The sequence below is a fragment of the Rhinolophus sinicus genome, linkage group LG10 (genome assembly GCF_036562045.2).
Source record: "Rhinolophus sinicus isolate RSC01 linkage group LG10, ASM3656204v1, whole genome shotgun sequence".
Taxonomy (NCBI): Eukaryota; Metazoa; Chordata; class Mammalia; order Chiroptera; family Rhinolophidae; genus Rhinolophus; species Rhinolophus sinicus.
This window is the reverse complement of record NC_133759.1, coordinates 108,879,137-108,901,434: the sequence shown is the minus strand read 5'-3', so window position 1 is coordinate 108,901,434 and position 22,298 is coordinate 108,879,137. Positions and strand designations below refer to the sequence as shown.

At 49.6% G+C, this 22,298-nt stretch overlaps 1 protein-coding gene across 1 annotated transcript in view; it reads left to right on the top strand.

The window, feature by feature from the left end:
• The window catches only part of SDK1 (sidekick cell adhesion molecule 1), a 683,166-nt gene that overhangs the window by 479,316 nt on the left and 181,552 nt on the right, over positions 1-22,298 (top strand). The window contains exons 7-13 of the mRNA XM_074313985.1: positions 107-297; positions 5,021-5,104; positions 8,496-8,690; positions 11,443-11,559; positions 12,657-12,824; positions 14,283-14,385; positions 16,510-16,686. Coding sequence (XP_074170086.1) covers positions 107-297; positions 5,021-5,104; positions 8,496-8,690; positions 11,443-11,559; positions 12,657-12,824; positions 14,283-14,385; positions 16,510-16,686 — 1,035 coding nt within the window. The remainder of the gene's footprint in view (positions 1-106; positions 298-5,020; positions 5,105-8,495; positions 8,691-11,442; positions 11,560-12,656; positions 12,825-14,282; positions 14,386-16,509; positions 16,687-22,298) is intronic.

Here is a 22,298-nt window from a genome sequence, read left to right as displayed (position 1 = left end):
ACCACAGTTCCTGGTAGAAATAGCTGTGTTGTGCTGAACGCCTGCGATTATTTCTGCCTCGTCCGTGAGTCACAGTTATTGTCACTAATGCCCTTCATTCTCATAGGCCTGTGGAAGAGCTGAGTGTGACCTGGAAGAGAAATGGGGTGAGACTCACCAGTGGGCTCCACAGCTTTGGGAGACACCTTACCATCAGCAGCCCGACGTCTGCGGACAGTGGGGCGTACGTGTGTGAGGCGACGCTGAGAAGGAGCACGTTCGAGCCAGCCCGAGCAAAAGGCTTTCTTTCTATCATAGGTAACGCTCACCCCGGTGCGCTGTGGTGCCACCACCCTCAGGTCGGGAGAGCCCACGGGCTTCTCCCTAGAAACAAGGTAGCAACACCTGCGTTTCACCACCTTCATTTTTAACTCAGCAAATGGAGGTGGAATTGAGTTTATCTTCCAAATGTATCCTGTTTTCCTTTTTCAATAATATACACCCACTGCATCCAAACAGTTGATGTTCTAAGGACTTCCAGGAAATGGCTTGGGACACCTCCAGTGATCAGGCTTGGGAAATAATGTGGGATCACCCTTGTCATGTGTGTCACCTTCCTTTGTGCCACTCAGCTCTTCTGTAACTCTAACTTGGCTATTTTGATCAGTGTTCAGGGATTATTCTGTCACTGTCATTTTTTTTGACCCAGAAGAAGGTTAGAAAGTGTTGGATATTACCTTTCGGTAAATTAAAAAATGAGAACAGAGGTGATTCCTAGAACGAGCCAAGTGTCATTCCTGAACCAAGGAGAACACGGAGATAAAGTTGAGTCACTTTAAGCGCTGGGAACGCTAAGGGTTTAGGACGTGTGCATTGTACGTGGCTGAGGGAAGCCTCGCTTTATTGTCAGATTACACGATTACATTAAATTGTGAGGCGTGTACTTTTATTCCTCTCATTTGTTCAGCTCCTGTCATACTTTTATTCCTAAGTGGCTGTGATCAGGGTCGCAGGGACCCTGTCGAGCAGAGTGGTGGCCACTGCAGATAAGAGGTACCTTGAAGGTCAGCTCCAGGAAGGACAATCCCTGTTTCTTCTCTCCTCGGAAGGGGAACTGAGACCAGGAAAAATCAAATACGTGGTAGCTCCTCGCATAATGTATTGTGCAGTTTCCACTTTGCAAACTAAGAAAAAACAAAAGTTTATATTTTCATGCAAAATGAGCGAAGAGTAGCAAGAAGTACCGCACAAAAGGCCGCTTGCCTTGGGTATGTCACATTCCTTTAAATCATTAGGAAGTGGCTTTGTGACTTGGAAACAACTGCCAAACATGTACTGCAAACCCATCGTCCCCCTGAAAGAAGTGTAAGAATTATGAAAGTGTCCTAGAAAGCAGGCTGAGTCGCAAATTGTTGTTGATTCTACACCAGGAGTGGGAGCCGGTTCTCCGCCGCCTTTCTCATCCGCACCGTAGCTGTAGACGTAAATACCATCCGCCCTCCCTGGAAGATTTTTTCATCAGCTTGACCTAGAGTTATATAAGCCCAATACATTATAGATTGAGCCAGAATTAAAAATTGTGATATGTAAATCTCCAGTAGACAGGACTGTATCACATGAAAACATTTTAAGGTAATTTAGCAAGAGGAGAAAGTTATCTCCTTGTAAAGTAGAATGTTTGTTTCCATCATAATTCCCTTTCAGAATATTTAAATCTATCATATGAACGTTAGTTTTGCATTTACATCTGAATTCCAAAGCAGACTGCTTCTGTCTTCTCTAGAGTTACCATCTCTCTGAGTTCTGGCTTCTAAAGGGATAAGAACACACTTTGCAGCTTTATCATGTCGATTTAAATCCCTTTCATTCATCAGAATTTGCTGTGACAGGTAGACTCTGTGATTGAGTCATCCTGGAACAGCCCTGAAGAGCCTCTGTCAACTCAGAGAGGTTTGGGAGATTATAACCCCACGCCCGACGATCATGGAGTGGGGATCCTCAGGAAATGTAACTGGTGTCACAGGGCTGTCACCGGTGGATCTGTGCAAGGAGCTGTCTGTCGTAAGAATACGCAGATGAAAGAAAGCAGCGACAAATCGGCTTCCAATCACTTTCTCACTGATGAGAGAAGACAGACCAGCGCGCCGTTTCCTCCCCCTGTCAACGTCCCTGCCATGTTGCTTCATTTCTGAGGTTGACACAGCATAGGGGTCTGACTGCAGGCAGCGTCACACCTGCTGACACGCCTGTGGGGCCCCCAGTGCCAGGTAGAGCCGCCTCCGGGGCTGGGCCCGCCATGTCCTCCACCTGCCCTCCGCTCCTGCACTTTCTCTTCCCCTGACCTGCCCTCCACGGCAACCTCCCCGCTTCCCCGCCACACACCGCACGAGTGAGCCATTCGCCTCAGCCACCTTCTCTGGCCCCTGGAGCCACGGTGGCACCTTGTGTGGCACCATCGTGCCCCCCATGTGGCAGGTTGGAAGTGGCAATTAGCCCTCCTGGCAACAGCCCTCAACCAGCATGGCACGGACAGTGGATAAACAGCCGAGCTCCCTCACCCCTTCTGGCGGGGACGTCTCTCTCGGAGGTTGTTTCTACACCAGCTTCCAGAGTTTTCCCAATGGGGGTGAGCCCAGCCCCCCACAGTGGGAGCTCCCTTGATAAGGTTCTTTTTCAGCTGGCCTTGGCCCTCCCAGCAGCGTTCCCGTCACCTCCCAGGTGGGCTCCTGGCAGCGAACCTGGGCTCAGGGCCTGCTTTGGGGGGACGCCAACCCAAGACTGGCCACCGTCTTGCAGACTGAGCACATGCACAAGCCTGTGATGGGGTGATTGGCCTTCTGCCCTGGGCACCACCTCACCTGGTTAGTGAGTCACAGCCCTCAAGACGCCTCTCAGATTCCGCTTGCTTCTAGGAATCTCTCGGAGTCTTCACCCGACAGGAATGAATCTCTCAGCTGTACTGTGTAGCCCATGGCACACGGTGGGTCAGAGACACACAGTGTATACAAGGACGGCTCTGGAGATGGGGCTGGGCTCAGAGTCTCACTGCACCAGCTCACTGGCTGGAACAAGGGCCTCTGCCTCTGCTGGCCTCAGTTTCCACACCTCAAAGTGCAGATATTCGTATTGTTAGGATTGAAGTAATGTCAGTCACAGAGGCGCTGAAGTGGCAGCTTCACTAGCTGTTGGTAGAACTCCATTACTACCTGTCATGTCTTATTAGTTATTTACCATCCATCAGTTACGTGAAACACATTTTGCACATTCACTGTCTCTGAAATCAGACGTGTGGCACAACCCACAGCACCTCCTTTTCTTTCTTGGAGATAACTGGAACCATGGTGCCTCTTGCCAGCAGCGGTGGCATCTTGCGTCCAGTGAGATGCAGCACGCACAGCTTCCAGACACCTGTCCAGACCGGCAGCAGCATCTTGTCTACTTCACACATCAAGCCATGCTGTTTGCACACTTGTCTACTCCCACGAGCGTGCACGATCTGGCACGCTGGCTCTTTCACACCCACTCAAAAACACGTCAGTGACAGTAACTACAGTAGACGGCTATCTCTGTGTGTCTCAGATCTACTCTGGTTTCTTATTCACAAATCATTCAGAAACCCCAGTGAATTATTTTTCAAGTAACACTTTCCTTATAACATCTCTCGGCTAATACCAGTAGCACAGCTGAGGTCGTTCTGATGCCGTAGTGTCAGGTCTGCGAGAGCTGAGACTGAGTACCTGCCAGTGATTGTATCCCACGTGAAATGCTCCCTCCCTGCCTCCCTCCCTCCATCCTGCCTTGGCAGGAAGCAGCTGCTGTGGACTTAGAATAGGAATAATGCTGCTCTCATTGTGAATGACGGAGACTGGCTGAGTGTGAATATGTGAGCGTGCCGTGGAGACTGGCTTGAGAAAGACACCCAGTCCTTGCAGTATTTCTCTAGGCCTGATCTGTACACACTTAATGAGCGGAGGTATGCCTCTGTCGGGTGAGTTTGCAGCCGTGTCAGCTTGAGTGGTCATTCAGGCAGGTTGTCTCTGCTCGAATGATCCAGGTCATTGCAGAATTGATGCCTGAGTTTGCTTCCCATGATGGACCTTCAGCCTCTTCTCCCTAATCATTTCACTGAAGCGCCAAGTTTCCGTTGCTCTTTTAGCTTCCACCCGTTTTAAAGAGACCGTGGGTACAGAAGGCAGGCCAGGCTGTAGTCCACATGTAGTGTCCACACGCAGCACAGTTACAGTGGACACAAACCCCTCTGGCAGCAGGCCCAGAAATTCATTTTCACGCAGAGAGCGGCTACAACAGCCTTTTGTTATCATGATAGCAAAATCGCTGCCACCTTAATGTCCCACGAACTCAGCCACTGTTGAATTTCTGCTGAATAAACTGAGAAGAATACTGCAATTTGCTCTCCAAGGAAATTCCTTGTTTAATACAACCACTATGGTTCTTGGTTGAATAGGCGAGTGGAGTATCTAGAGATATGCAAGTGGTTAAGAGTTTCCTTGGCTGCTAAAGACGGATGAGAGACCCTTGTGCTTTTTTCTCTTAGCTATCATTTTGTGTTCCATTGAAGTATTAGGTCTATATTTTGCAGAAGAAGAACTGCTAAGACTTCAGAAAATATGTGAAGAGGCTGCCCTGTTCCCTGGGGTAGGCGGGTGCCTCCTGAGTTGGTGTTTAGTTTAGATACTGAAGTAGACTAGCTATAAAATACTGTGCTGTAAATATAAACCGTTATGAGCCTCTCGGGACAGTCCTTCTAAATGTGAATTAAGATATTCCATGATTCTAGCCCATAAACTGCGAAGTAGCCATTGCCCGAGTAGTCATTTGCTTCCAGAAACCTGAGACCATAAATGACCTTGGCCTCTGCCCACTGAATTCTGAGTTTGTGTGTATGATGGTAACTGACGAAGTTTTCAAAACTAGTTTTCAAAAGGACTTTAATCTCTTTGAGGCTGTAAGTGTCTCCTGAAATAAACCTCCCTTGCTTAGGGGTGCTTTTCTATGTTTTTTTTTGTTTGTTTGTTTAAAGAGCCACCGTATTTTACTGCTGAACCCGAGAGTCGGATTTTAGCGGAAGTGGAAGAAACAGTGGACGTCGTGTGTCGAGCCATGGGTGAGTGCGGGGAGGCCGCTGAAAAGCAGCCGCAAGACAGAGGAACAGAAGTGGCATTTTCCAGGGCAGAGTAGTCACCATGGGGGGGACACTTTGAGTGCGGTGGTGAGAAAGGGACTTGGGAGCAGAGTAGAATTCAGTCACTATGCACATGACCTTGGAGGTGGTGTTTGACCTTGCTGAGCGTTTGCTTCCTCACCTGCAAAGCAGGGATGATATTTACCCAAGGGAAGAACAAGGAGGCCTTAGCATAGCCTCGTCCTCCTGACTCCCGTCAAACGCTCTGACTCCTCGACAGCGTGATCCTCAAGACTCAGGGCAGGAAATTCATTCTCATCCACGGGGCTCTGTAGGAGGAAAGATCCATTGGAAATTCTTTAAACAGGAAGCCTTTTCAGCTTTCAGTCGACTTGACCTTTGTTATTCAGGCAATTCCACCACTTGTCCCCATGCTTTGGTTACTATCTGTCCACTGCCACCATTTCATGTCCAGGACAGGCTTTTTAAGGCAAATGCATTAACAAAAGCTATGTTAGTGCCTTGGAGATTGTCAAGAAATGAAAAGGACCTTTGTGTTTTTAATGTTAATATTTGTCCATCTTAAGGGTGGGTATTTTCTTCTAAGCGCTGGGAGGTAAGGATTACTAACAATTTTGTAAATCTTCAGACAGCTCCGTAAGAGCAATATTATCTTACTGTAATGTACAAAAACCAAAGTTCATAATGTGCTGGGGCACAGAGCCGGGAAGATGCAGTGAGATACTTCTTGTAAGACCTCCTCCAGTGTCTGGCACGTACGGGGTGCTCATTCACTACTGGGCAGGTAACCAGCGAGGGCCACGTGGCCATGGAGACAGGAGCCAAACCCAAACCCGTCAGCTACCCAAGCAAGTGCTTTGGCCAGAACACCGGGCGTCTCCTGAGAGCTGAGGCCCTGCGCCTTAGAACTGATACCCACATCTGTCAGCACCTGCATGTCATTTCTCATTTCTGAAAAGGATGCTGGTGTCACTGTGAGCAATACTGACAGTCCATGGAGATCAGCGTCTAACCACACGTCCCCTCCTTTCTGTCCACTCTGTTTTGTACAACAGCCACTCCACCCACAAGTCTGTTTCCTGGGCAGCTCTGCTTTGCAGCCCTGGGCAGCTCAGCATGGCCACTGTTTACAGATCTGCTCTGTCTCCATCCCTCTGTCCCAGCTCTCCCGAGTCAGCCTAGGGAGCGGAGGAAAGAGTGAGAGAATGGTCACGTGGATTTTAAATGGAAATATTTTCATTGCTGTGGCCGCACTGTTCCCTTTCTTGTATAAACACCAGCTTGTAAGGCTGACAACTCTGAAAGCGAAGCTGTACGGCAGTTAGAGCCCACAGTACTGCAGGGATAAGGTTTCCTTCATGACATGGAATTGCCGCAAAACAGAAACACTCCCAGTTCCCTGTGCACTAACAATTATTTTTCAGTAAATGACAATCTCAGGCTCTCCACTTAACTAGAGAATTCTCCTTTTTCCTGATTTCTATGGGGTAAACCGCTTGTTAAGTACGGACTTATAAATATAATTTGAGCAGGTCTTTCTACATTGCGTTGCCATCGTGTAATTTACTGCTTTCTCTTAATTTTGACACTGAGAGTATAGCAGTGTGCGAAGTGGTTATTCTTTATGAAAGCTACATCATGTAATTGCTATTAGGGGATTTTACATGAATTGATTATGCTTTTACCTTGAAATGGATTTTTTTTTAATTTCCTGATTTAATGAAAAGTGACAGGAAACACATAATTAAGGCAAAGAACAGAATCTGAGAATACATTATCCTGAACTATTCCATGAAACTATAACTTTATTTATTAAAAGAAGACATCTTACAATTACATAGCATCTCAAACCGAAGAATTTGGGTGTGTTTTTCACGCTGAATCATGTGGAGACTTGTTTTATTTGAGCTGATCTTACATGTAGGGAAACTGAGGCACAGAGTCCTCTGAGATGGAAAAGTGAGCCTGCGATCTCTGCCCTGCGCCCGTGGGCCCGCAGCACGCACGTGTGCCCACTGTCGTTCAGGGCTCTGGATTGGAGCGCTTCGGCCTGTTTCTCCATGCAGCCCCTCCAGGCTGCCCAGTTTACCCCTCATAGGTGGCTTGACCCTCCTTGGCTTCAGGAAGGGTCAGGGAGAAGTCCCGAGGAAACAGTCTTCCCCCGTTGCGAGTCACCCAAGCCACCCAGCAAAGCCCAGAAGGAGCTTGGTGTTTCCCTGGTCAAGGCTTGTCCAGTGTAGCCAGGCTGTTGCGGGAACGGTGCCTGCATGCCGTGTCGCCTGGGCCACACACACATGCTGACCACAGCAAGTCGGGGAGCAGCACTGCTCCTCGTGCTGTCGGGCTGAGGATAAGCCCCATGTTTCCAGCCCATGTTCTGCCCGTGGGAGCTTGTCCCTGGTCCCTGGCATGTACCCCTCCTTCAGGGTGGGCCGGCTGCATCCTGGTTCTCACGGTAATGTCGTTAGGGTGCGGACGAGGGCATGGAGTGATGGCTGGGCGTTAGCTGCAGTCCCACCCCCTACCGCTTAGTCAAGCCTTGGCCGTGCTCCGGGCCCGATTCGCCTCTGGGCACAGGGACGGCAGCATCCTCAGCCCTCCTCTCATCTGCTGTGCTCACAGTCCTAGGGACCAACACAGCTCTTCCTGTGTCCACGGTTCAGTGTCCTCTGTCTGCTCAGCCTTGAAATGCACGCACGTGCTTGGTACTTAACCTGACCCATGGCTCCTTCAGTGCAGCAGCCTTCCGCTGAGGTCAATGGTGTCCCCCCTTAGACAGGGGCTGTTTACAAGATGGCACTCATTACTGCTGGCAGTTGTCACGATGCCCCTGGAGCACTTACGGTGTCCTGGGTACTTTCATACAGACTGACGCGATTCACAATCACAGCACCTCCTGAGGCTGCGATGGTCACCTCCTTTCCAAATGTGAGGGGATGGAGACCAGCAGTGGGAGCTGCTCTGCCCGTGATGGCACAGACCACCTGGGACTTTGCTGCCCCCCGGCTCCTGCCCTGGTGACCGTCGCTGAGCCCCAAGCGGAGCAGCAGAGACCTTCGTCCCCAACCCATCCGTCTGGATGAGCACAACTGGACATGCTTTCTGCCCAGACAAGAGAACAAAGCTGTGTGGGCTGTGGGCGCCCACCAGGAAGGGTCCGCAGCAGGTGCTGGGTGCCCGTCCCCACTCCCTCCATTTCTTCATACAGGATGAGACAAGTAACACCTAACAGGGTGGCTGAGAGGACTGACAGATAAGAAAATATCCACTAAAATACTGCCATTTATTCTTCATGTGAGAGATTCTTGCAATTTAATTTTTTTAATGCCCACCTCTTCCCACTCCCGTGCAGGGGTCCCTCTTCCCACGCTGAGATGGTACAAGGACGCCATCTCCATCAGCAAGCTGCAGAACCCTCGATACAGGGTGCTCCCAAGTGGAGTCCTGCGCATCCAGAAGCTACATCCGGATGACTCTGGAATCTTCCAGTGCTTTGCCAGTAACGAAGGAGGGGAGGTCCAGACCCATACCTTCCTGGACGTGACCAGTGAGTACCGCCCAGCAGCACAGCCGGGCCGTCTGGACCAGCCCTCTGGCCAGGCTGCCCCACCTTGGCTCGCGTGGCACACTCAGGATGTATTTAGTCCCCTGAGGTCAGTAGGGTGCAGGGGCCTGAGGGGACCGCTGGGGACAGCCACCCCTCAGCACTCCTTAACCCACTTGTTAAGCTCTGTGAAGCCCACAGCTGCATCGTAAGGGGTGGAGGATTCCAGCACTGAGCCTCCTCTGACCTGCGCAGTAGAAAACGTTCCCCATTTCTCTGCACAGAACTAGAAGGACCATTAGTGAACAGCTCGTCCCTAACCTTTTCCTTTGGATCTTTTTTCCATTTTTAAAATATTCATTCTCTGTTGTAGTTTTATTGAATGATTATAGCTCTTTCCTGAGTTTCTTTTATTATCCCATTAACAGAAATACGTGGGCACTCTGAAAAATAAAACAAAGGTAAAGGTTTTCATTTTATCTGTGGGTTTTCTTCTTCATCTCCCACAGCTGTGTGACTGCTCTACAGTGAAGTAGAACTTAGTGATGATGGAATCATACCTTTCATGTTTGCCCTTTCGGCAGCAAAATGCTCATCTCCTCAGGAGTGAGAGGCCTTGGAAAAGCAGATCAATGTCAGGGTGCGTGGGGCCGGGGGCTTTTGTCGGCCAGAACTTACAAAGAGACGGGGGAATATTTAAAGATCCACGCATATATTTTGGTAAACTAGGGGTCACCTTCTTGACCCTTGCCCAGGGGTCAAATTCATCCTCCACTTTGGAGTATAGGAAACCAGTGTGGCTTCAAACAGTAGAAATAACTGTAGATACTTAAGCCAGAAACGAGTTTCGATCAGTTAGATTTATTAAAGCATACCTTGCAGTTGTGGGCCAGGATATTATGGGGCAGGGATCAGCAGACTTTTTCAAAAGTGAGAAGTAAAAGGGCAGATAGTGAATGTGTTCAGTGTGGAGGGGCCTGGTCTCTGGAGGCCACTCACCTCTGCTGTGGCGGCATGAAAGCAGCACAGATAATACAAGGCAAGTGGGCTGTTCCAATAAAACTTTATTTACAAAGCAGGCACCAGGCTGGACTTGGCCCCCGGGCTGTGGTGGCCAACCCTCTCTCCAGTGAGAAACCTAGGGCACAGGACTTAATTTCTTAGCCTCAGTGTTCTCGAAATGGAACCAACCCAGCCCAGTTCACAGGGTCCTTGTGAGATCAGATTGCAAATTTAAATGAAATGCTACTTAAAGTTGTTACCATGGCAACGGGGGAGTGAACAGATAAATGATCATGATTTGTAAGTTTAGCAAAATGGACTCTTTTTTTCACATCAAAACAGCTTTAATGAAAGGAAAACATAGTGTATAAAACAATCAATATTTATTCCTTCGTTTAACAAACATTTATTGAGCATCTGTGTCAGGCCTTCTGGGTCCACCAGGCTTGGGGACAGAGCTATGAGGAAGACAGATGAGGTTATGGGGCTTCCAGACAGAGGGTCGTGGGGGAGGAGAAAGACAGTAAAGGCTGCGATAGTTCAGCTAAAGATAAGTAAGTGAAGGCAACAGAACAGGCCCACTGGGGGTGACCCGGGAAGACTGCTGCAGGGGCGGTCGGGAAAGTTTCTCCCAGATGGCGCCAGAGCCCAGACTCGAAGAGAAGGAGGAGCCTGTGCAGAATCATGGGGGGCAGGGATGTGCGTGTCGTGGGGTGGGGAAGGGGTGCTGCAAGCGCCTTAGAGGGACGAGCCAGGCTGGGTGTGTGTGCAGCAAGAGCAGGCAGGTGGGGACGGGCCTGACATGGGCAAGGGGCCCTGGGAGGCGACAGGGAGAGTCAGCCGGGGCCTCGGGGGCTGGCAGGGTGTCAGTCAGCACTTTCCGAGGGCACCCAAAGCTGGGTGTAGAAGGGATTCTGAGGGGAAGCGCAGAAGGCTTGAGCCTGGTTAGGAGGCCGCGGCGTCACTGAGGTGGTGGTACTAGGGGTGCAGAGATCGGGTGTGGGGTGTGTGCCCTGAGACAGAATCAGCGCGCCTCTCGAGCTGCAGGGATTCCCACCAGGGGGCAGCGGAGCCACTGGGCCTCGGTCACCTCGAGTCCTGCCCACTTCTCCCGGGCCTTCAGCCCAGCCCCTCACACAGATCCAGAGACGCAGGGCCCTGCTCCTCGGGGACTCCCGTGTCATCATTAGCCAAGTGGCGGATGAGCCTCGCTGAAGCCTGGCAGCGCCTCTCTTGGTCTGACTCAGGGCTATGGGGCTAGAGGCCCCGTGAACCAGGAGACCCCCGAACAGGGGGGCCCACGACCCGTCCCAGAAATTCTTTACTGAATCTTTGAATTCTGGTTATTTTAACCTTCAGAATGGATCCTAGAAAGTGTGAAAGTGTCATCTTTTGGATGATCTCTAGTACTCAAAAATCAGCTTTTATGACTTATTTTTAATAGTGAAAGCAGCTTGTTTGATTTCTCCAAGTAAATGTGTCTCCTCTCTTTAGCCTTCACCTAAAAGTTCCCACTATGTGCGCATTACACCAGGAGACTGTATTTCTCTTTAGCTGGAAGTAGAGACAGGCAATTCCTGGGAGAGGAATAATGGAAAGTTCTAGTCACTCCCGAAAGGTTTTCATTTTTTTATCACTATCCCTGTCTCTGTGATTAGTTCTGTAAAACCCATATGGACCACTCCACCAGGCTGGGGGGGGGGGTCATTTCTGACAGCGCACTGAGTATGTCCCATTTAACTCCTCTGTTTAGACGTGGCACCAGCATTTACCCAGATTCCAATGGACACCACGGTCACCGATGGGATGACAGCCATTCTGAGGTGTGAGGTGTCGGGGGCTCCCAAACCCGCCATCACCTGGAGGAGAGGTAGGTGGCGCGTGCCTGCCAAGCAACCTGGCCCACACAGAGAGGACCCATTGGGCCAAGGGTACATCAGTCCCTCTCATTCATTCATTCATTCATTCATTCAGTGAGGATTATATGGCCATTTATTGAGCAACACCCAGGTGCTAATGCCAGAGGTACAAGGACACATAAGACAGACAAGACCCCGTCAGCTTCATGGAACCTGCAGGCTAATCATTTTTTAAACAGACATTTATAAGAAAATGTGTGGGTGTCACTTTCCTTTGTCTTAGTTCTTCCTCGGGGGCCTTGGACCTTAAAATCTAGGTATCAGATTTAGACTAGCACTGCCAGGGCTCAGTTTCCCCATTTGTGAAACAAAGGAGTTCTTCCCTGGTAACATTAAAAACTCGGAATCGTAATTTTTTTTAGAAAGATGCTTCTAGTACAGGACCATTTGCGCCCTTCCCAGTTGGACATGTGTGACACTCTTTACTCCACGGTACTTTCACATCCTGTGAAGGTTGTCCCGTCCTGGGCTTTCCTTGGAGCTCCCACAGCCTCTAACGGCAGGCGCATGTCACACAACGGGTGACGCTTATCGTCCGCCCATAACACGCCGTGCTAAACTGCGTCCATCCACGCAGATTAACTGGCCGTGCTGGCTGGACAGTTTCTGGGTGCTTCCAAACTTCCGTTCTTTTCATGCTCCCAGAAAACCCCAGCGGCTTCTGGACTCTCAGAGGCATAACCCGTGCACTCAGACCTTAGCCTACAATCATAAAGATCTGGGAGACTGCAGCTTAATGAGAAGGAGAGCGTAATATAAAAATATAATATAAATATAAAGAAAACTCAAAATCAGTCACCCAAAGGTAGCAATCACAGACATGGGTTATAATCTGTTTAACCAAATCACTCAGTGTTGGACATGGAGAATGTGTCAGTTCTCATTACTGCACATAATGCTAACGGTGACTGTTTTCCTTATGTTTGTGCATCGAGTTTCCACTCTATTCTGATGTTTCCTCCAGCTCTCTTTTTAGCTGTGGCCCTAAGCATGACCTTCTCTTGAGCCTTATGGTTCTAACACTCCTGTTTTCTCGGCTGTTCTTCAGGAAACCACGTTTTGGCCAGTGGCTCTGTGCGGATTCCTAGATTCATGTTGCTTGAATCAGGGGGTCTGCAGATAAGCCCTGTCCTCATCCAGGATGCTGGCAACTACACCTGCTATGCAGCCAACACAGAGGGATCCCTGAACGCGTCTGCCACGCTCACCGTATGGAGTAAGGACCACAGTCCCTACAGACCCTCCCACTAACCGCGGTTTAAGTAGCGCGTCCTCTGTGTGTAGGTGTCGGTGCCCCTGGACTCTGATCCAATCAGATGATAGTGATTATTTCTGCAACTAACTTATAGAAACCTACTAAGTAATTAATTTTTCCATTTCTAAAAGAGTAATTAGAAAGTGTATTCCAAGATTTAAAGGAGATGGTCAGGAGAGACAAAAGATTGACTTTTTAAAGTCCATAGAGTTAGGGATATTATCTCCAAGTAGCTCAAATAACAAAGCTGACAGGTTAGTTAATTTTATAGTCATTATAGAAGGGAACTGAGTCAAGCATTCAAATCCTAGAAGAAGTGTATTTTTTGTATGCTGGCATGATAACCCAATAGAACACTCCCAGTGTATGAGATATGAATGTCTCCTATATATGAGAAGCAGAGAGAGAGAGGGGGGGAGAGGGAGAGAGAGAGAGAGAGAGACCTGCATTGCTCCAGCTTCTGTTTCTTCTCTCTGTAGCGCAGGTTTCTGAAACGCAGAAGTTATCTGCCAAGGATTGCAGCCCCTTTAGCTCCACTTGCCAGTGTACTTTCCCCTCTGCCTCATCCAGATCTAAAACATTACTGAAAAGTCATTGTTCAAAAAAGAAAAGACAGTGCTCACTACGAGATTTTCCTAAACTGTATGAGGAGAGAAAGTGGTCACTTGTATGAGTGAACTGGTGATTACAGCACCATCCTGAGGAGGCACTAACTTGTGCTTTACTTCCGACCCAGGCAGCTTTCTCTGTGCTGTGGTTGGTAGTCTGTCAGGTGTTCGAAACATACCGAGCTCTGTTTGCGGTGCCAGAGCAGAGTCCACCTCAGAGCTGTGCAGTGTGGGGACACACACCACAGAGCTGTCGCCAGGGCCGGGGAGTGTGGGGTCCCTCCTGGTCTAGACGGAGTGGCACCAGGCCCCACTGCTCACTAGCTCGGTGGCACCCAGCAAGCCGCCATGTTTCTCAGCATCAGTTTCATTCCTGAAAACTGGGAGCAGCAATATCACAACCTTCAGAAGACTCTTGTGAGGATTAAATAAAGCAATATCATAAATGAAAGCACTCTGCAAAGTCGTGAAGTGCGAGGAGGACAGTAGAAATTACCAGAATGTTGATTATCTTGGGAAAGAACCAAGATTTTTACCTAAGAGTGAACATTTGCGTAACAGCTGCCCTTCTCATCTCTCCAGAGTGCTGAGAGGTTCGGGGCAATCAGAGAGGGGCGGGGGCTTGACCTCCTTGGCAGCCGTCTGGAGCGGCTTGTTTCCGTCCCCTGGAAGTCTCAGTGCAGCCATTTACCCATTTTGCCAAGATCAGAGGGAACTTGGAGGCCTTCTCTCAGATGACCAATGCATTACCCCTGAGGGAGGAAGCACTCACGCTTGTAGTTTTGTCTGAGCGGTGACTTGTGTTTTTCAGACCGGACGTCCATCGTCAGCCCTCCTGAGGACCGCGTGGTGATTAAGGGGACGACAGCCGTGCTGCACTGCGGGGCCACACATGACCCCCGCATCTCTCTCCGGTCAGCTCGCTCAGCAACTAAGTTTCGGGCTCGTTAATATTCTGTGAGCTTCTGAAGGGAAGTTGAGGCCAGAAGGGAGAATTTCAGGAACTTTGATTTCAGCCGTAGATCCCTGATTACGGTGCTGCACGGTCGTGGGCTCCGTCATTAATCACCCAAATCCCATTTTCTACTCCGGCCTTATGTGTTATTTACAGTGAGCTGTGTTCCACTTCGTGCCTTCAATATAGCGTTCCGTGATTTTTCTGCCAAGGTTAATACACTATCTGTAAAACGTACATGTCAGAGGCTGATACTTAATGAAAGAAAAATCCAGAGGGATCGAATAGGATTGCAGAAGTGTTTACATTGGGGCCGTGCTGTACTCACCGGGGTTCTCTCTGCTCCAAGGATGCTTCCATTGTGAAATGGGGAGCGAGGGAGCCCTGCCATGGAAGAAAGGCAAGGCACCGTTACCTAACGCATTTAGAGAGAAATAACATGTCAAGAAGGGAACTGCATGACGTGAAGATTCACTGAAGGAATGGTGATATCCCATCTTTGTTTGAACTCAGACCGGTAAACTAATGATGAAAATATGACACGCCAGGTAGCAGGCGGACCGTGAGCGCACGTGACCACCAGTGGCAAACTTCTTCCCAGACTTGCCACTTTCAGAATGGTTTTAATTTTCGGGCTCAGTCTTGAAAATAAATCTAGACAGAAAGATCCAGTCGTCCTAGTGTCTGCATTCTGGCCTTAGCCCAGGAGGCAGGCAGTCAGCCAGAGGAGGAGTCAAGATGCCCTCCTGCTTTCTGGAACCTTTCCCTCTGAACATAGGGAGACAGTGGTTGACGCATACGTTGTTAACTGGAGTCAGAGGCGAAGCTGTTTTCTCACTCTTCCTGGGTAGCTGTTTGGAAAATCATGAATTTCCATAGCTCCACCTGGCCCAGAGCTCAAAAACCAAGTTTGGTTTAGTTACAAGTATGTCAAATGCAAAACAAACAGGACTAGCAGGTTAAAGATTAGCTGAAGAATCCTTGGGCGCTGTGTTAGAGATACTTATCATGCCTGGAAAGCACTCATTCATTTTAACTGAGTTGGGAGTATGATTCGAGAAAAGCACGGATCACAAACAAGGCTGGTTTTCTGCTACGTTTGGAGCGCACCCGGAGCCCCTTGGATCTCTGTGGTTTCCTCGTAACTGCCTATGTGTGATTCACCAGGCAGCATTGGCGCTCCTTTCTGAGAAGCAGTTAGAGTGCTCACTCTTGGGGCCGTCCTTGTCCTGGGTTTCTCCAGAAATGACACTGGGCATAAGTGACAGTAGCTGATGCTGCCCCCTAAAGTGAGCGACTCCTTCGTTTCCTTCTAGTGGAGTTGTTCCTGTTCTGTCCTGGGGGAGTTTCACATAAGTAGTCGGTAAACGTCTGTGCTCTGTGTATGTTAAGCTTTTAAAGAATGGAGTACATTTTGAAAATCCAATCAAATTATTCTGGAGCCGAAAGCTAGCACTCTCATCCTATCTGCAGCGAGTAGTGGCGCCTGCCCACTGACATCCAGAGGCTGGACAAGCTCTTACTCATTCTACATATGAAAAGAAAAATGTGCAAAAACTGTCATAAATGAGATTAAACGAGAAAGAAATGCAATTGTAAGGACCGTCTGCCAGAATGGTTGGGTTTTAAGAAAACATGTTTACAGAGTGTGATCAGGGTTTTTTTCAGAACTGGGTAACTCCGCTCTGGGGATTTTTTAAAGTTATTGCCTCCTCCCCAGGCAATGCTCTGGTCGTTCCAGAATGTTCCTGGGCAGGAGCAGTGTTAGCAGGAGGCAACTGTGTCCATGACTCTACAGACTTCGGTCTTTAAACCCTTAGACCAGATAAATGTTTCCCGTTATCTTCTGTTTTTAACTTCAGTATGTGTGTATGCATTGTGACCAAGATATCTGGTTGCTTTTCTTCTTTCTTTTTTTTATATATACCATTCACATATGATGAAATTTACCCTCTGCAGGGTGGATTCTGGTATATCCACAAGGTGGTCAGTTGCTTGTTTTTTACAGACAGTGAGAATTGGTGGCCAAGATCCTAACTCAAGACCTTTCTTTCTAACCCAAGACTCTTTGCTTGGCCCGCAGCTACGTCTGGAAGAAGGACAACACGGTCATCACACCCTCCAGCAGCTCCAGAATCGTAGTGGAGAAGGACGGGTCCCTGCTCATTAGCCAGACGTGGTCCGGCGACATTGGAGACTACACCTGCGAAATCCATTCGGAAGGAGGGAACGACTCCAGGAAGGCCCGTCTGGAAGTGATGTGAGTACTGAGGCCGCTTCCTTTCTGCGTCTCCAGATTATTGCAGCGTTGCAGTCAGTCATCCCTCTTCCCAGCGACTGTCACTTAACACGTGTCCCAAGGCAGCAGTCAGAGGCCTCGCAGGCATGCACGCGTCCGGAGGTTTCCCCTCGGGGTAGATGGTTCGATTACTGGCTTTCGTCCTCATTGATCTCATTTTATCACATTCCCCCCAGGGACACCACGTTGGGATAAACTCTATTCACCACATGACAGGTATCTCTGCTTTTCCATGTAATGCCCACCAGAACTTCCAGTAGGTGAGAAATGTCAGGGTCAGCCCACCGAGGCCAGACGTACCGTGAGAGCCAACTAGCCTGGGCAGTTAAGTTAGCTCCAGCGCGTGTCTGCAGTAAGTAGACACTTTCCATTAAGTCTTTAGAAGTCCTGAAAATAGTAAGCAGCTGCCCGTTACTTCTAATCCGGGCCTTCCTGGGGGTCCCAAGGACCCAGGGTAAAATCGATTTCTCTTCCGTCCAACTCCCTCTGTTCCTGGGCAGGAAACTGAAAAGCCTGCTGACAAATGTTATTTTTCTTACATGTATTTAGAAGTGCTGTCCTCCCTGACATTCCCTGAACACATATGTACAAAAGTAAAACCTGAAAAGAAAGAAACAGGGCCGGGCCCATCCAGGCAGCGGCCAGCATCCCAGGCTAACACGGGACACGCTGGCCATTCGAAAGGGAATCTGGAGAGGCTTCTCTTACTGGCCTCGGCTGACCTCGATCCAGGACGGATTCTATAGACCACATTCATTCCCCCAAATAGAATCTGAACACTGTGAGTGCAGGGCAGTCTCATTTATCTTTGAAGCACTGGGCTCTGGCCGAGGGGGTTAAGATGAAAAGTACTTGCCGAGGCTCAGCACACATGTCCAGTATTTGTTGCCCCACACACATGAACCACAAGCAAATGTGCAGCTTCCTGCCGCCCTGCTGGCAGAGTTTTCCAGGTCTGTGGTGTGCAACAGGCCTGGCTGTCCCCCCAGGACCCGAAAGAGCCCCATCCTGCGTGCCGGCGGTCTCTCTCCATGATAACCTCTGTTCTGTGTGGAGGTCACCCTAGTCAGTCATGAAACAGCAGGTCCCCGCATCCCCAGAGGACCCGCCGAGGTCCTGGCGCCGCAGGCACCAGGCTGCTGTGCAGGCGGCCCTCCCGCTTTGTGAGTGAGTGTGGAAGCGTCGGGGCCTCTGCCCCACCTTTGAATTCAGACCCGCTACCCTGGGCTCTCTCTGCCCTCCTGTGTCCCCCGAACCCCCATGCAGGACACCTCAGTCGCCTGTTGCCTCCATGGCTTGACCTGTGTCTTCTGCCATCTCCACCTGAAGGACCCCCTCATCCATTCTTTAGGATTCAGCCACAGGGTCACTTTCTGCCATTGGGAGGCCAGGATGTCTCCCACGGTGCTTCTGGGTCCTCCATCAGCCTTGAGCCTACAGGGTGGGGGCTCCGATTTTCATGACCCCCTCCTGGCTGCTGGCCCCACTGTGCGCTTGGAGAGCCTGACTGTCAGTGCAGCAGCGGTGCTCAGTAAACCCCGTGGTTGGTTGAAGGCGTGAACGCGTGAATCAACGTGTATCTATTAGTCCTCCCGACCCCGCTCACGCCCTTTGTCTCCCTCCGATGCTCACGGGCCCTGAGCTTTTCCTCCAGGAGCAAACAAACAGGCTCAGAACACGTGGTCAAGAGCCTGGGCACCCAGCGCCCCAGCCCGCTCGGCCCTGGCCGTGGCCCTCCTCCCCCGTCACAGCGCACGTCAGTGGTAGGGCTTCTCTTTCTCAGTTGGTAATACAGAGTCCATGGCTACTGAATTCTCACAGTCCACTGTGCTGTTCACATTTTTAAAACTGCCTTTGAGAACTCGGAGATCATCCATCATTGGTATCAAATAAATAAACGCTACCATTTCATAAAGACTCTGTCAGCAGAAGTCAAATTGCACACTCTCAACATGGTGCATTCTTTTCGTTCTGCACAATTTTATGTTCTACTGATTTACATATCTTTCCTACTATTTGCTTATTTGATTTTCTCTAAGTAAAATACATTTTCAGCAAATGTTGCTGTATCTATAAAATAATAGGCTTTCTGTAATGGTAAAACACCTCATCTCTAAATGTAGAAATATTTGCAGATTTGTGATTCAAACCAATTTAGCGACGACTGGTTACAGAACTGATTTGGAAGACAGTTGTTCCTTGTGAATTGTTAGTGTAATAAACACTCCACTCTTCCAAATATGAATGGATTGGGAAAGTTGTAGGTTATAGCGTTGTGTGTCTTTAGATCCAAACAGGTCTTCACTCCACGACTTCACGATGACAGTGGAAATGACAATAATCATAACTCATGATTGCAGAGTGTTTTCTGCTTCTCAGAGAACTTTCAAATTGAGTTCAGTAGCATTTCCATGATTTACTCAGATGACAAAAGAAAAAATCAAAAAGAGGGAAAAAATCTCTTGTTGCAGAAGTGACTGAGAGGTACTTATGGCTAAACAGTGTCCTTCAAAGGAGCGGGAAAGCCTGCCTCCCCTGCCTCCCCTGCCTCCCCACATGAGTTAAAAGCTGCTTTGTTAAATGTAGAAATGAGGAGCCTTCAAAGTGGGCTTTCAAAGCAGACCATCGTGGGCTTTCTGTCCTGTTTGTTTGCTCTGTGTGGTGCGTTTCAGTGCACTCTTTCTTCTCTGTGTGAGGCTGGTCGGTGTGTCACCTGGCACCCAGAACAGTGCAGAAGTCTCAGTCCTGGCCAGGCCACTGGGAGGTGCTGCCCATGACCAGGTGACTGAGGACCATCCCCACCCCTTACTGATTGCGTGACTTTGGGCAGGTTGCCTCAAGTCTGAGCCTTGGTTTTCTCAACTGTAAACTGGGTATGTTTTCATGGATCTTAGAGGGTTGTTGAGAGGTTTGAATGAACCAGTGTTTGTAAAATGCTGGCCTGGACCCTAACTTAGGGAAGGACATTCAATCAGTTAAAGCTCTTATTATTCCCTACCATCTGATAAAAAAAACATGTCCTTTCTGCTTTCAGCAGTTGCACCCTTCTCCACGCCTGGGGCTAGGAAGTTTCTCCTCAGCCTACTTTGTTTTGTACTGTATTCGATGATGCTTTGATACCACGTTTGTCTGTCGGCTCTGAGCCCTCCATGCCCAGAACAGTGCCCAGCGCAGGGCAGGTGCCCCATAACTGTCTGAGGATGCCCCACCCCACTGACTAGGTTGAAACGGGTTTGCACATTTGGGACCACGGAGGACTAATATCGGAGGGATGCGCCATCATCCTCTCCCCGAGAGGAGACGCTTCTGCAATGCCAGATGGTCCCGTGATGCATCCTGTAAATTAACAACACAAGGTCAAAGTACAACACTGTCACCGGTTGTGTCAGTCGTGTCCCCTGCTGGCTTGCTCGTGCCTGATGGGGAGGAACCGGTTCTGGGTTGACGCCTTACCCCCAAAGCATCTTGCTGCACTGAGTAACACCAGAGGTACCGCAGCTTCAAGGACCGCTTAGTTGTTCATCATTTAAAGACCCACGTAGCATTGCATCTTTCCTTCTGAGAGCAGAGATTCATTCCTGTGGGCCTGGGGTGCAAGGGCATTGAATTTACGGAGCCGACGTGGAGACTCGGACTCTGAGGCAGCCGGAGATTTCCTACGATCAAACTACTTGTGACAAAGCCATAATAAGGAGTGAGCGATCTAATACTGCTTCTCGAGAATTATCAGGCCCCATCGTCTTCAGCTCCGAGTGAAGTCGAAGAAGATGGGTCTGACCGAGTTATCATTTGTGCATTAAAGGGGCAGCGCTTTTATAGGAAAGTACTTATCTGATCCTCCTGACGGAGCGCTTCCCCTACAGCCACAGTTTCAGCAATTGCTTTCTCCTGAGTCTCCTTCAAAGCTGGTTTTCTCAAATACAGTTCGCTTAATCTCCTTCCCCTCCAGCCCAGTTGTGTCGCTGCTAATTTCTGGCATTACTGGTGTGAGGGCTTGTTGGTGATTTCTCCCCCACTGCTCTTTAAATTGCAAAGTGACTCAGCACTGGGCTTCATTTCCATTGTTCCCTCCAATCTCTTTCATTTGTCACCCTGTCTGCATGTCACCGTCTGAGTCACTCTGCTGATCATTTATCTCCTTTCAAAGTTGGCAGAGAAATGCCAAGACACAATCTATTCCTATTAGATAAGACTCTCTGAAATGGATTCAGAATATATTAAAGCCTCATTTATCGGTTATTGACGGGTTAGTCAAGTATTTCCCAAAGCTTAATTTTCCAGATAACCAAAACTTATCATTTAAGGAAATAGTTTATATTTCCAATGTATATTAAAAAGTTCTTTGCATTACAAAGCAGGTACTATTGAGATATTGCAGGGGATTTTCGTACAGCAGAGATGCTAGAACTAGGGAAAGATCTAAATTTGCTTCTAACTGAGTCCTGTGATATGTGTAAAACCACCTCTGCCTTGCGCCACCATCCTGGGCGTGACTGTGGCCACCGCGGTGGAAATCACTGGGCAGCGGAGGGCGAGGGCTCGTGCCTTCTCGATGCATCATGGACATGACGTCCTTGGCCATCCTGGGCTGTCGGTCCAGGTCCCCACACTCAGTCTCAAGGCAATGTTGCCTGTTAAGTTGCTAAGTCCTTTTTGTCCGCTCTTTTTGCCAATTCTTTTGTCTCTGCACCTCAGGCCTTGGCTGCCATGGTCGCTGCCGAGCGTGCCTACTGGCCGCGCCCTAGTCCCTTCTCATCAGTGGCTTGTGAGCTGCTCGGAGCAGGGAACTCAGCACACTGAGTGGAATCATGTCCCGCGTGAGAAGCAGCTGCTCTGAGGGCAGACGGCGCATCTCAGGGCCTCAGGAGCTAACACCTGGACAGGGAAGTTGTCCAACCAGTGACCCCTAGATACGTAGCAGTGACAACCTCGTCTACAAAGCACTCCAACCCCAAGGCAAAGCTGACTGCTCACCTGTCAGACACGTCCTCCAAGGGCGCCCTCTGTGTAGGCGAAGAGAAGCATGACTGACACCGAGTGGGGCACCCCTTGCTCTCCCAGTTGTGGGAAAGGCACACTTTTAGATTTGGAATCGGCTCCAGCGTCACGCACGCAAGGCCTACGGCAAGTGTGCTGAGAGGCTGGACTTGCTCGTGGGTCCCAGGAAGGACACTGCTGCTGCCCCAGGAACTGTCCCTTTGCAGTTTGCCTCCTGTCAGTTTCATCCACTTCAAGGACAGGAACAGCCACTGCGCAAGGCTCATTGCGAGCCACCTGTGCTCCCCGCATCTCCTCTCCGACCCCGCGTGTACATGTCAGCTGCGTCTGCCTGGGTCCTTTAACCTCTGACCCAGCCTTTGTCGCATGGCCTGTCCTCCCTCCTGACTAATCCACAGGCTGTGGATATTTTATCCAAGGAGCGGCCCCTAGAAAGTCCGAGTCAAACATGCCCAGAAATGTCGCACGCAGACGTCTCGTACTTGCCTTCCTCCACGATCCATGCAAAGCCTGCGCTCCCAGCACTGCCCCGCACCTCCCCTGGTCTTACCTCCCCAGCCCAGGAGAGCCCTTCC